Here is a 13,371-nt window from a genome sequence, read left to right as displayed (position 1 = left end):
GCAGTGTTGCAGGATCATACGCAGCTGCAATCTCATGAAATGATGTTTCCTCCTGTCATCGTAGACACGTGATCTCGCAGACAAAGTTTCTGGCAGAATCACGTTGGCTATGTTAGCCTCCTTGGTCAACATGATGAAATAGCGTTGCGAGGTCCATCTGCTCCGCAGCCTATTAGCCTCGTCAATGATGATTGAAGGAAGCAGTGGCTTCCGCAAAAGCTTCCTGCCAAACGTTATCCAGTTCTCAAAGGGACCTCTCAGACCTCCAAGGGGCCATCATATCCGATCGATCAACCCTGTTCAACTGCTCCTGTGGCTGCTACCCTGCCATCAGTCACAGGATCCCCTAATGGTGGGATAGAGACCGCCTTGACGACAGCCTCTACAAATCCAGACGACCTAGACTTGAGCTTCGCAGCGAAACTAGCGGCAGTGTTGAACTTCCCTTCGCGCATGTTGGTGGAGAGGAAATAACCAGTGCCGTTTGCCTGCTGCCTCCTCGCAAACTCTCTCACTTACCAGAATCTGGCGGACCTACGATCAAAAGCAGATTTCCGTTCTACGTTAGCCCTCCAGATTGAAAAAAGGCTATTGGACAAAAACGCTAAAAGTCCTAGATAAATAAAGCGGGAATTCAAGAGCATATACTCATAACAGTCCTTTAAATTCAAAATGGCGTAGAGCACCAACATATATACAAGTAGAAAGCATAGCTAGTGAAATAGATTGCCGCAAAACCTCCTCCTCCCCGAGCTCTGGCGAATAGCTGCGAGCATCCTCCTCTAGATCATGGCGAATAGCTACGAGCTTCCTCCTCTAGATCATGGCGAATAGCTGCTAGCTTCCTCCTTGTTGACGCGAGCGTTGTGGTAAAGCAACTGGAAGGCCTGGGAGCAAACGCTCGCAAAGCCGGCCACCGACTGGAACACGCTGGGGAGTCCGGTGTGGAGGCTATTCAGTGTCATAGCTCGGGTATCATACACCGCCTTGGAGACTTGCTCCTTCTCCTCTTCCAGCTTCCTCCGGAGCAAATCCACCGCGGCTCTCCTATCGGCAAGCGGGCTCTTTGGCGGAAGAATGTCGTGGAGAACCGTGAGCTCGTCGGTCTCGTCCAGGTGATTGCTATGGTGGTGATGATCCGTCGTGGCAGTGGTAGTGGAGGCCGAGTCGGGGTGTTTCTTCTCGTAGTTCTGGATGTAGGCCACCTTCTTGTCGATCTCCTTGGTGAGTGACTCCACTTTCTTCCGGTGCTGGAGCTCCGTGTTCTGCAGCTCCACGATCTTGTGGATCACCGCCACGAAGCTCTTGATGGCCTCCAAGGCCACCTTGTCCGGGAGGCGATCCAGAGCCTGGTGCCACTCGAGACAGACGTCGTGGATTGGAGGAGTCGATGATCCAGCCGACAGAGTTGGAGAATCCTTGATGTCCTCGAACGGCATCACGCAGAGCCGCACCCAGCCGCACAGGTTCCTCATGTAGTCCCTCTGGCTGGTGATGAGCTTGTTCAAGCAGCTGTACCAATTGTCTAGCGATGCCTCGAGCTGCGAGGTTGCCAAGCGATGGATGTTGCTCGTCGCCTCCACCGAGCCCAAGAGACAATCCAGAGGCCTCATCCGGCTCACCGCCGCGTACTGCTTCTCGTGGACGGCGTAGAGCTCCGCCCACATTCCAGTCAACCTGAAACGACCATTCGTCAAAGAGCCTAGAACACGCATGGCATACCCTTCTTCCAGCTCCAGGAGCTGGGGATAGAGCTCCTCGTCGCGGATCTTGATGATGGCCGCCACGGCAGTGTCCACTCCCTGAAGCGCCACCACGATCCTCGTCTGGAGCATCTTGATCATGTTGCGCGTCTTGTCGATGGACTCGTTGTAGTCGCCCTTGGAGTCCTGGTGCCGGAGCTGGGCGCACTTCTTCTCATACTCGATTCGATTCGCCTCGGCAGTCTGTGGCAACCCATCGATCGATCGATCAAAAGAGCTTCCAAAACCAAGAAGAAAAAAACTTACTCGCATTTCTTCGTAGAGCTTCTTCTCCCATACAAGCAGCCGATCCAGAGTGCCCGAGTGAGCTCCAAAATCCTCGTCGGTCACTGCGAGCGCCGTCTCCTCCGTTTTGCGTTTGAGCGGCGACTTCCAGTTGGACCAAGAGATCGCATTGAGAACCTTGCTGGAGTGAGAATCAAACCCTGCGCGTAGCGATCGATGAGAAGAGAAAATCTAGCCCCAGGAACGAGCATCCTACCTCGATTCTCCACGAAATTGGAGTGGTAGTGGATCTTCCTCGCCTCGAGCAGCTTCCCTACCTCTTTGCCGCTCTGGTAGCCCCGGAGGAAAAGCTCGTCCAGCTCGCGAAGAACATCCACAAGCTCCTTGCTTCCCGATCGCCTCACGATGATCGCCAGGCTGTTATCGCTGGACCGCTGCTCCAGATCCTTCTCCGCCGCTGGAAACCACAGCTTCGCGCGAGCGCCGCCGCTGGTGCTCTTGGAAGACACAGTGAAGGTCTCAGCCGCCACAGCCACGGCCGCGGTGGCTTCGTCCTCCTGGAATGGATCGAGAAAGCCCCATGCGGAAGATTTGGGAGGAGGCGGCGGCGGTGGAGCGCTACCAAGTGGCAATGGCGGTGGAAGAACCTCTCTACCGCCGCCGGTCTTCTTGTTCTTGACGCGATGATCCTTCTTCTTCTCGGGGCTGAGATCCGGCGAGAGCTCCTCTTCCTCGAGAATCACACTGGCGGGATCGAGCTTGAGGCCGTGGCGATCATTGGGCGATGGCGGTGGAAGGAAGAGAGGGCGAGGCGGCGGCTTAGCGTCCGGCGTCGTTGGAGACGATGGATTGTAGTCGTGATCGGTGGAAGACGATGAGGTCGTGTCGGGGATCTCGGTCTCGCCAAACTGCCGGAATGCCGCTCCTACGTTCTTGAGCGCTTGCACGTACGCAGCGTGACTGGCCGCGAATTGATGCCGCGATGCCACCGCGTGCTTCATGAATCGCTTCCTGGCCTTGCATCGCGCGACCTTCTCTTCGTTGTCGACCTTGGAGCTCGTGCATCCCATCTTTCGATGGATCGATCGTTCGCTAGCTCGATGAGCTAGAGTATTTCGAGAGCTGGAAAACGATATTTCGATCGATCGAACAAGAAAGAGCGAGTAGCCGATCAAGAACCAGGAGAAGAGAACCAGGGATCACGATATTTCCATCGATCGATCACCGGAAGAACACGAACAAGAGCGCGATTAAAAAAAAGGGGGGGAGCTATCTATCTATCAATGTGATCTCCACTCCAAAACAACGATCGTGACCTCGAAAGCGAGAGCTTGTGCCTGCTTTGGATGGAGACAAGAAATAGAAATCCCCAGAACACGAGAGAGAGACCAGCGAAGAAAGAAAGGAATGCCTGGGCAGTGGCTGTCAGCGGCGCGGCCAGGCAGCGCCAAAAAACGAAGATCGGGCAGCGCACCGCGATGCAAAAGCCCACAAACGGGAAATTCTCCCTTCCTTGCGCGACCGGATTAATTAAATGCGGGCACATCAATCCGCGCGCACCCAACACGCAACGGGCGGCTCCTCAATCTAATCAAATCTCTCCTCCGCGAGGCAAGATATGGGAAAGGAATTTCTCCCCTCCTCTTTCTCCCTCGCTCGATTCGTGTCGCACGATTAGGGTTCTTCCGCCCTGCCCGGATCTCAAGGCCCCGCGCACAAGTGGGGCTCAAGAAAATTTGAAAATCACCGCGGGAAAAGCGATTCATTAACTAGAATATTAACTAGAATAATAACTACATACACGTGGCAATGAGTACTACATACACGTGGCAGTACTACCTTTGCCCTATTTAGCGCTAGGGCACACTTGTCATCGTCCCTAGGCTTGAGTGATCCGGAGGAGAGCGCCATTGTGTGCCTGGCAGTAGAGGCTCTGATACGCATGGAGGGAGATGCGACCGAATCCTGCCACCGCCTGAAAGATGCTCGGCAATCCCGTGTGTAAGCTGTTGATGGTCGTCGCCCTCGTGTCAAACACCACCTTTGCCACTCGCTCCTTCTCTTCCTCGAGCTTTGCCTGGATCGAATTCACAGCCTGACGCATCCTCTCCTCGGGAGAGCCCCGCCGCCTCGATTTGCCACTGCCTCGATTTGCTGCTGCTCGCAGGATGCTCGGGATGGACTCCACCAGATTGCTATCTTCGTTCGTCGCTTCAGCTGATCCAGGCGGATCGTTCTCCGCCGCCGCCTTCTCTTTGTCTGGATCTTTCTCCTTTCGAGTGTCAGTGGCTTGCTGCTGCTGCTCTTCCCGGCTCGCTTTGCGATGCTTCGTACTCGCTGACAAGCGTGCCATCTTCTTGTCGAATTCCTTGGAGACAGCATCCAGCTTCTTCCTGTGCTTCACTTCCTCGTTCTGGAGATCCACCAGCTTGTGAACCACGGCCTCGAAGCTCTTGATCGACTCCGAGGCTACCTTGTCTGGCAGTCTGTCCAGCGCCAAGCTCCAGTCCAGGCAGAGCTGGAGCATGGACGCCAGCCACGCCGGCCTTGCCGTGGCTTGCTTCTTCTTGCTGCCTGGAGTTTCCCTGGCGGATTCCAACTCGAGCTGCATGTTGCTAAGTCGAAGCCAGCCCGTCAGGTTGTGGAGGTAATCTCGCTGCGCGGAGATGAGCTTGTTGAATCCTGCGAGCCACGCACCGAGCGCTAGTTCGAGCTGAGAAGTTGCTAGTCTGTGGATGTTAGTTGTCGGCTCCACAGTCCCCCAGTGGTCTAAGGATTTCATGTCCGATGCGATCTTGTGTTGTCTTTGGTGACAATCGTAAAGCTCGTTCCACATGTTCATTAGCCTGTTCTAAGAAAATCAGTGATTGACAGAAACCCAAAACCTCGTACATACCCTTCAATAAGTTGAACAAGTTGTGTATGAAGCTCGTCTTCCTTGAGCTTGTTAATGGCCGAGATTGCCGTGTCCACACCCTGCAGCGACACCTGAATTTTCGTGGACAAGGTCTTGATCATGGACCTGGTTGCGTCGCTCATTTCTTCCTGGAGCTTGGGGGAACATTTTTTCCGGTACTCAGCTCGTATCACTTCTGTATTCTGCCATAACACATTTAAACATAAGACTGGCAACAGGAAGCACGAGAAATTACCTTAACTTCTTCGTACAGTTTCTTCTCCCAGGCCAACAAGCTGTCCAGAGTACCGGCATGACTTCCAGCTTTACCAGAGTCCTCGGGGCTGCTTAGGTGATCCTCGGAAGCAACTACCTTCAAAGGGGTTTTGCTCGAACCTCTGTGGCCTAGAGAAATTGCTTGCAACACTCTCTTCGAGTGCGATTCATGTCCTGCAAGATGTTTTGGAACTTAGTTATAAAGCAAATGATAGAAAGCGTTACCTCTTGAGTCGACGAAATTAGAGTGGTAGTGAACCTTTCTCGCCTCCAGAAGCTTGGAAACGTCCTTCCCACACTCGTAAGCACGAAGGAACAACTCATCAACCTCCTTGACAACGTCGAGAAGGTCCTTGCGTCCAATCCCGCCACTCGGGAGTAGAATAATCGCCAAGTCCCGCTTGCTGGAACCAATGACGCTGGGATTCTTGACAACCACCGGCTTGTCCGGGTTGCTGGACACTTCGTGCTCGTCATCGTCGTCCTCATCGTCATCATCATCATCGTGGTGGTGGTGGTGGTGGTGATCTTCCATTCTCTCGCGGTCCTGCTTAGAAACCTCCACCTTTTTCGAGGTGCGTTGGTCGTGAAGAAGAACCGGGTGCTCTTGCGGCCTGAACGGATCCAGAAACTCCCAGGCCGAGTCTCTTGGAGGCGACGGTGGAGGCGGAGCTGTGCTCGAGGGAACTGGAGGAGGCGGTGGAGCAGTAAAGTAGTACGCTCCCTTGTCATCTTTGTCATCGCCACGGTGATAGTAGAAGCCCTCGTGCTCTTGCTCCAACTTTTGGAACCGACTTTGCTGCTGCTCCTGTTCTCTCTTGCGTTGGCGGCGCTCCTGATCCTTGGCTTCCTCGCTCTCGTGATCTTCCGTCTTGATGGGAGATGCGGGAGGAGAAAGGAACTCCATGCGAGGAGAGTCTTGGAGGAACACTGGCGGCGGAGGTGGAGGAAGTGGGCGATCGGGTGACTGAAGGGAGCTCGATTTTGTACGCTCGGCGGCTGCTGCTTGAGCATCACGAAGCTCGGTCTCTCCAAATTGCCGGAAAGCCGCCCCTACGTTCTTCATGGCTTGGATGTAAGCCGCGTGAGTTGCCGCAAAGTGATGCCTTGACGCCACTGTCTGCTTCATGAGCCTTCGTCTCGCGCGACATCTACTCACATCCTCCGCCTTGCTCACTTTCGATGCTGCGCAACCCATGCCTTCCTCGGAGCTTAGACTACACTGCCTCTCTTCCTTCTACGAGAAAGACGATGATCATGCCTGTCCGCCCTATCTGATCATTCTTCCCAGTAGCAGCATTTTCTCGCTCGCTAGCATTCTTGCGAGATACTCGCCCTCTGCCTCGATTTCTGTGAATGCAGGGATGGATTCTCCCTCCACGGGAAAGAACTCGCTCTCACACACTTGCCTCAGGAAATCTTGTGAAGAAACGCTCGAATGTAGCCGAAATCTCGCGATGGATGCCGCCGCACTACCGCTGCTGCTGTCAAACGCATCACTAGTACCCGATGATACGCTCCGATTCCTGGCGGCATCCGGCCTAACCGAAAGAGATCGCTCGATCGATCGGTCCGATCAAACGAGAGAAAATGCCTAGCTAAACCCCGAGAAAGACCTAGTCTCCCGTTTAAACCCACAGAAGAGAGGCGGTGAAAAACAATTTCCTGACAGCTCCTTCACTCCTCGATTTTGACATTTACCACAGTAAAATAATGCCGGCCCGACCGTACTGGGCTGTCCGTTCGTACGCGCAGCCAAGTCCATGGCTTGGAAAAGCACGCAAAATATCTGATACGCTTTGGTCCCCACGAGGTATATGCCAAAACGATGCCTTTCTCGGGACGGGAATCGACCACCAGCACCCCACTGTCGGCAGTCACGAGGCCCGCGTCGTCCAAATCGTACGGTGGGATTGCGATGGCAGTGTTGCTTTCCGGCCCATCGCATCCGTCCATAGATTTGCTTGCTAGCTTGGTTTAATTTTTGCTGGTCGTCGTCAATCTCTAGAAAGGATGATGATGGTTTGGTCCCTGCAAGCTTAGTACGCAAAAATTAAGCTCAAAGGCGCGTTCTTCCCACAACCCAAACGAAATGTGGAGAATCTTCTGAGCACGCCACACCCCAGGGTTGAAAATCTCATCTCTGGAATCAAGTAGATTATCAGTATAGATATCAGTAGACTATCAAGCAGCGCTGGTTGATACCTCCCTATTGAAACTTTGAATGTGTCGAATGGATACGTCCTTCGATCCGGACATCGCCCACCTACAAGCAAATGGCGACATCCATTTTAAAAGCTCACTATCCTGCAAAACGGTCTGACGCCCTGCTCAAATTAATCGAAAGAACCCCAGATGATTACCTTTGGTTTGCTGTTCTGGAATCGCCATAACGGGATCAATCAAAGTCAGCATCTTCGAAATGATGTTTGCAGCAAGTTCACTTTGACAGTGCAAGCGCGTTCCTGAGAGGAAACACAGGCAAAAGAAAGAGTTAAGAACTTCCAAAAGAAACTCAAGTCTTACAGGTCTTTGAAGGGAAGCAATCGTCTCGATCATCACAGTTTCCTGCCTCTTTGCAGACATAATAAAACCTGATCAGTACTCTTGGTAGACTTGGAAAGTTTGATCCACGATACTTTTCATTTCGATATTAGGTGATTAAGCCTGCGATAAAAAAATACAGCATAGTTACCTACCAAAAGACAAATCCGCGTGTTATTGAGGAGCCCGCCAGACCTGGCCCTGGTCACGGTTTCTGCAAAAGGAAAAGCAAAAACTATCAGAAGAGCACATAAAATGAGACACACGAAGACAACCTTCCGACAAAAGACTAGTTAAGTTTTTGCATGGACTCCGAGATGTCGATAGATGCCACTAAAACTCCACCTTTTCTGACCAGTTTTGAGATCCCCACAGCACACTTGTGATCTGTGGAAAAAAGAAGTAAAATCAAAGGTTTTCAAGTTAAAGACGCGTACGTACCGTTTCGAGAGCTATGAAGCTCAAGGAAAACCAGATCGAACAGGCCACTATTTGCTTCCAAGGAAGCTTGTGTTCCTGTTTTAAGTTTCTAAAGAAATATAAGCAACCAGTCAGATCTAAAATGCACGCTTCCATGCCATCCATCTCTTTGCTTACCTTGCACGAGAAACCATCAGCTCCTCCAACGTCACTGCACAGACCAAGATTTAATTCTTTTCTCCAGAGCTCCCCAGCATTTAAATCTGTCTAGAAGGAACACACATTCTCGAGTAAAAATCCCAGCAAGACAATAAGCAATGCTGCGATCACTCACCAGGAGTGCTCTCGCGCCCACGCGCCTCGTCTTGTCCTTGGAGGAGAGGCTGCAAATCTCCTTCTGGACTCCTGTGAGCCCCGCGCACGAATTACCCGTCCCCAGCGTTATAGCGAAATACAAGTAGACAGTGCACAGAAACAAGAGTACTCCCAGCATTAGCAGTAGAAACTGGTGCCGATAGACGAGCGCCCTCCAGCTTAGATCCGGCTCCTCGCGCGTCGAGAATCCGGCCCTCCGCGGCGCCGAGAAGGGCGACGATGGACTCTGCAATCTCCTGTGAGCCGGCGAGCTCGCGGGATGGATCTCGTGCCCCATTGACCCCCAAAACCTAGCATAAGAACCCTAAAACCTGGCGGGAGATTTGGGTCGAGAATTAGGGCAAGCAAGCATAAGAATGCCCAGTAACGGCATTTGGCCACCTTTGTGACAACCCTTTTGACAACCCGTGTATATATACGAGAGGTCTCGGCTAGGGTTCTTGAGGAACGTTATGGGAGGTGGCGCGCAGCACCTCGCTGACATCTTTGGCACGGAACAAGACCGAGTGAACTGCCCTTTCTACCTCAAGATGGGCGCCTGTCGACACGGGGACCGATGCTCGAGAGCGCACGTAAAACCTAAGCAGAGCTGCACTTTGCTGCTCAACAACATGTATCAAAGCCCGGAGATCACCCCCGGTCAGGCATACAGAAACACTGCCATCTCCAAGGAAGAGCTCCAGAAGGACTTGGATGCGTTCTACGAGGACGTGTTTAAGGAGGTGAGCAAGCACGGCAAGGTGGAGGCGCTCAAGATCTGCAATAACTTCGGCAACCATCTGGCCGGGAATGTTTACGTCCAGTTTCGGCACGAGGAGCATGCAGTCGCAGCTATGGCAGCGCTGAATGGGAGGTTCTACTCCGGGCGCCCGATCGCGGCCGAGTTCTCCCCCGTGACGGATTTTCGCGAGGCGTCTTGCCGGCAGGAAGAGCAAGGAGGGTGCAGCCGAGGCGGATGCTGCAACTTCTTGCACCTTTATCATCCTAGCAGAGCTCTGATGAGGGAGCTGATGGGCGATCGATCGTCATCGCCACCAAGGCGGGATCACAGACGTCGGCCAAGGGAGGAGGATGGGGAGCGGGATCACAAACGTCGCCCGAGGGAGGAGGATGGGGAGCGGGATTACAGACGTGATGGGGAGCGCCATGCGAGGAGAAGCCCGCCCTGGCGACGAGAGAGCGATCGTGAAAGGCTGGCCAAAATCGAGAGGTGGAACAAGGAAAGGGAAAAGGAACCTTTGTAAGAAATCTCCTTTTAATTCCTCGCAATCTATGGTTGATGACTTCTATCACCTTGGCATTTCCAGAGCTCGCACACAAGTTCCAGTGCTCGTATTGGGCAGCGCTGGATGTGATCCTTCTTTTGGTTCATGACGCATGCCGATACAGTTGCCTGGACTTCCAAGCTCTGTGCGCTCGCTCGCAATGGCCAAATCGACGAAGCTCGCCTGCTCTTTGCCAGGATTCCACAGCGCGATCTTATCTCTTGGAATGCGATGCTCTCGGCATATGCCCGTAATGGGCTCTTGGGCGACGCTAAACAGCTCTTCGACGGCATGCCGCAGCGGAGCCTCGTTTCGTGGAACACACTGCTGGCGGTATACAGCCAGTGCGGCGACGTGGACGAAGTCAAGAAACTCTTTGATGAGATGCCCGGCAGGGACTTGATATCGTGGACTTCGCTGCTTGCAGGATATGCCCAAAGAGGGCATGTCGATCACGCAAAGCAAACCTTTGACGAGATGCCATTCCACGACCTTCTCGCGTGGAGTGCCATGCTAGCTGCATATTCCCACAACTCCGATCTTAGCGAATCTTCCAGATTGTTTAACGAGATGCCAGAGAGAGATGTCGGTTGCTGGAACTCTATGCTTGCCGCATTTGCCCAGCTCGGCGATCATCCAAAAGCCAAAGAGTTCTTCGATCAAATGCCGGAACGAACGATTGTCTCTTGGAACACTTTGGTCACAGCGTATGTGCACAGTCTTGAGCTCGATCGAGTTCGCGAGATCTTCCACGCGATGCCAGAGAGAAATCTCGTGTCGTGGAACGTTGTCCTCTCGGCATCTGCCCAGCACGACGATCTAGAGACAACCAAGAGACTTTACGACGAGATGCCCCAGCAAAACGTGGTGTCCATGGGCACGATGCTCGTGGCATATGCCCAGCATGGTCATACGGATAGAGCATTGGCCATACTCCACAAGATGCCAGTGTACGGCATTGGGTGTGTGAGCTCCCTTGTGGCGACGCTCGGACAGCAAGGGAATCTCACAGATGCGGTCAAGCTGTTTGACTCTTTGCCACGCGTTGACCTCTTCTCTTGGACGTCGTTGCTGGCTGCGTATGCCCAGAATGGCCACGTCGGCAAGGCGGTGGAGATGTTTGATTTGATTGACGAGCCAGATCTTGCCATGTGTAATGCCATGCTGGCGGGGTATGCCCAGACCGGGCAAGTCGTACAAGCACAAAAACTCTTCGAGAGAATGGAGGAGAGGAATCTTATTACGTGGACGTCAATGGTAACGGTATATGCCGCAAATGGGAATCTTGAAGAAGCACGCTACGTCTTTGATTCCATGCCCCAGTGGAATCTCGTGGCCTGGAACGCAATGCTATCGGCATATGCCCAGAACGGGCATCTAGAAGAATCAGAGAAGATGCTCGACCAAATGCCTCAATCAAATGCGTTTACGTGGACGTCGATGCTCGCGGCATATGCCCAAAATGGGCATCTTGAGCAATGCAAGGGAGTGTTTGATGCGATTCCTCACAGGTCACTGGTGTCCTGGACGGCAATGTTGATTGCATTCGCGCAAAATGGGCAGATTTACAGCGCTGTGGATCTCTTTGATCGAATGCCCGTGAGGGATTCCATCGCATGGACGTGCTTGCTAGTGGGATCCGTCCAGTGTGGGAATTCCCCCTTTGCGATCGAGATGTTTCACAGGATGAAGACAATGGAGCCCCCGAATGAGACGTGCTTCGTGGCGATGCTGCTTGCGTGTAGCCACCAGGGAAAAGTTTATGATGGCCGGAGCTACTTCACATCCATGGCCTTTGATCATGGCCTGGCAGCGACAAGGAAGCACTATGGCTGTCTCATTGATCTTCTGGGCAGGTCCGGATACCTGGAAGAAGCCCGGGACTTGATCGCCGCCATGCCTTGGACAGCAGATTATGCCAATTGGACGAGCTTTCTGGGCGCTTGTCGAGAAGCACGTGATCTCAAGAATGCTGCCTTTGGCGCGAGTGAAGTGATGGGACTGGGTTCGAGGGTGGCGGCCCCAAACCTCCTACTCGCCAGCGTCTTGGAGCAAGAGAGAAACTAGTGAGAATGATGCAAACACTACCTTTGAAGTTATTAATCAAAAGATAAAATCCATTGTTCTCTACGTCATGCTCACGAGCTCCTGGAGCCTTTTCACGAGAGCATTGGAATGTCCTCTCGATGACAGTGTCTGAGATGGGCTGATTCGAGCCAAACACGGCCTTGGCAACCTAGGACTCCGATGTTCTGCGAGTTAAACCCGGACACTGCCACCATGGGCTCCTTGTTGACATTGATCTGGAAGTGACGAATGGTTTCTCTCCCTACCCTTTAAAAAAACTGCATTCACAAGGAAAAAAAAACACATATAAGAAAGCAAATAAACATTAAAAAGCCATGCAATACGTCAATTGGGACTGAATGCTACATAAAGAAGTAAAACAAAGAGGATGAAAATGCAATAGACTAGAAAAAAAAAAAAAACATATAAAATACAATTCGGTACTGAATGGTTATAAAAGGATAAAAGCTTATATGAAAGCAAGTTGTTTGGAAGTTAGATTCATGAATCCCACATCCCAAGCATCATTTCTATCTATGTTTACCACTCCAAGTACTTCAGGTACTTGTGAACATTTTGTTTACCATTCCAAGTATTTCAAGTACTCATGAACATTTTTGGGGTTTGATGGTATGTTTAGAAACTTTTTTTTTACCTCATTTGATAAATCTTGGCAAGTCAAGCTTGCCTTTTGATCAAAAGACAAAAGTTATTATCATCCTTAAGCACTCCCCAATTCTTCCATTAGTTTAGTTGCTCCAAGAGATCCATTAATTATTTATCATGTGCCTTTTTTGAGGGAATAGAGCATGCTTTGGATGGACACTGCTAAAAATGGGCCAAGAAAACAACAATAACAAAGTCTCCAAAATATATAATAGCTTCACAATGTGTGGGCACATTGTGTTATGATAACTCTTTTTGTAGTTTCTACCAGACTATTGGAAAAACAAACACACAAGATTGGATTAGAACAATTGCCACAATATTACCCAATGATGCAATTGAAATTATATTATAGATTGCAAAAGTTATTAATTATTGCAACATGCAACTTCAAGCAAGAAGCCTCCCAAAAGTTGTTTTGGACACTACTAAATTGAGTTTATTGTCACGAGATATATGCAATTCCAGGTACTAGACATTGCTTACTAGTGTAAGACAGGTTCAATTCCATCTTTTAGAGGATTTCCCTTTTAAGGTTTTTTTTGTGCCTTCACCAGATATATATTTAATATTCAAATTTATTTGGAATATAAAATGATAAATATATTAAATATTTTAGAATTAGTAATATTAAATCATATTTCTCAGTAAATATTAAATTAATTTAAAATTTTGATCTTCTTGTGCAATGTTGATAGCCAGTGCTTTGGATAGTATATTACTCAATAAATATTAAATTAATTCAAACTTTGACTATCTTATGCACTATTGACACCTAATGCTTTGGATGTTACATATATAGGTTTAGGCTATGAATGGCTTTGCTTGGGTTTTCTAAATATTACCAAATTCCAATTGGTGGATTTGATTTGAT

The 13,371-nt window shown here is 50.8% G+C and overlaps 4 protein-coding genes across 7 annotated transcripts; 2 read left to right on the top strand and 2 right to left on the bottom strand.

Moving 5' to 3' along the window:
* Positions 1 to 633: 633 nt before the first annotated feature.
* LOC9637143 (nitrate regulatory gene2 protein) lies at positions 634 to 3,630 on the bottom strand. The gene is made up of 4 exons (XM_002989555.2): positions 2,245 to 3,630; positions 2,010 to 2,188; positions 1,723 to 1,946; positions 634 to 1,677 (listed from the first exon to the last, which is right to left on the bottom strand). Exons 1-4 carry the CDS (start codon positions 3,056 to 3,058, stop codon positions 822 to 824), a joined length of 2,073 nt encoding a protein of 690 aa, XP_002989601.1. The 5' UTR covers positions 3,059 to 3,630; the 3' UTR covers positions 634 to 821.
* A 93-nt stretch (positions 3,631 to 3,723) lies between these two features.
* Positions 3,724 to 8,827, bottom strand: LOC9637606 (nitrate regulatory gene2 protein). 4 transcript variants are annotated; one of them, XM_024663396.1, is made up of 11 exons: positions 8,459 to 8,827; positions 8,302 to 8,391; positions 8,146 to 8,233; positions 7,980 to 8,091; positions 7,687 to 7,918; positions 7,524 to 7,625; positions 7,366 to 7,487; positions 5,386 to 7,303; positions 5,141 to 5,334; positions 4,885 to 5,087; positions 3,724 to 4,834 (listed from the first exon to the last, which is right to left on the bottom strand). In XM_024663396.1, the coding sequence occupies exons 8-11, from the start codon at positions 6,356 to 6,358 to the stop codon at positions 3,868 to 3,870; spliced, it is 2,337 nt and encodes a 778-aa protein (XP_024519164.1). In that variant the 5' UTR covers positions 6,359 to 7,303; positions 7,366 to 7,487; positions 7,524 to 7,625; positions 7,687 to 7,918; positions 7,980 to 8,091; positions 8,146 to 8,233; positions 8,302 to 8,391; positions 8,459 to 8,827; the 3' UTR covers positions 3,724 to 3,867. The 4 variants fall into 4 exon arrangements, with proteins under 4 accessions (XP_024519164.1, XP_024519162.1, XP_024519163.1 ...); XM_024663394.1 differs by having other exon boundaries at positions 7,366 to 7,479; XM_024663395.1 differs by having other exon boundaries at positions 7,366 to 7,467.
* Positions 8,828 to 8,951: 124 nt separating this feature from the next.
* On the top strand, positions 8,952 to 9,743 carry LOC9637605 (splicing factor U2af small subunit B). The gene has a single exon (XM_002989599.2). The coding sequence runs from the start codon at positions 8,952 to 8,954 to the stop codon at positions 9,741 to 9,743; it is 792 nt and encodes a 263-aa protein (XP_002989645.2).
* On the top strand, positions 9,648 to 11,894 carry LOC9637141 (pentatricopeptide repeat-containing protein At4g02750). Its single transcript, XM_024663441.1, has 2 exons — positions 9,648 to 9,739; positions 9,807 to 11,894. Exon 2 carries the CDS (start codon positions 9,870 to 9,872, stop codon positions 11,829 to 11,831), a length of 1,962 nt encoding a protein of 653 aa, XP_024519209.1. The 5' UTR covers positions 9,648 to 9,739; positions 9,807 to 9,869; the 3' UTR covers positions 11,832 to 11,894.
* Positions 11,895 to 13,371: the final 1,477 nt, after the last annotated feature.

The sequence above is a fragment of the Selaginella moellendorffii genome, unplaced genomic scaffold (assembly GCF_000143415.4).
Source record: "Selaginella moellendorffii unplaced genomic scaffold, v1.0 SELMOscaffold_99, whole genome shotgun sequence".
Taxonomy (NCBI): Eukaryota; Viridiplantae; Streptophyta; class Lycopodiopsida; order Selaginellales; family Selaginellaceae; genus Selaginella; species Selaginella moellendorffii.
The sequence above is the reverse complement of the archived record's forward strand: the minus strand, read 5'-3'. Positions and strand labels throughout refer to the sequence as shown.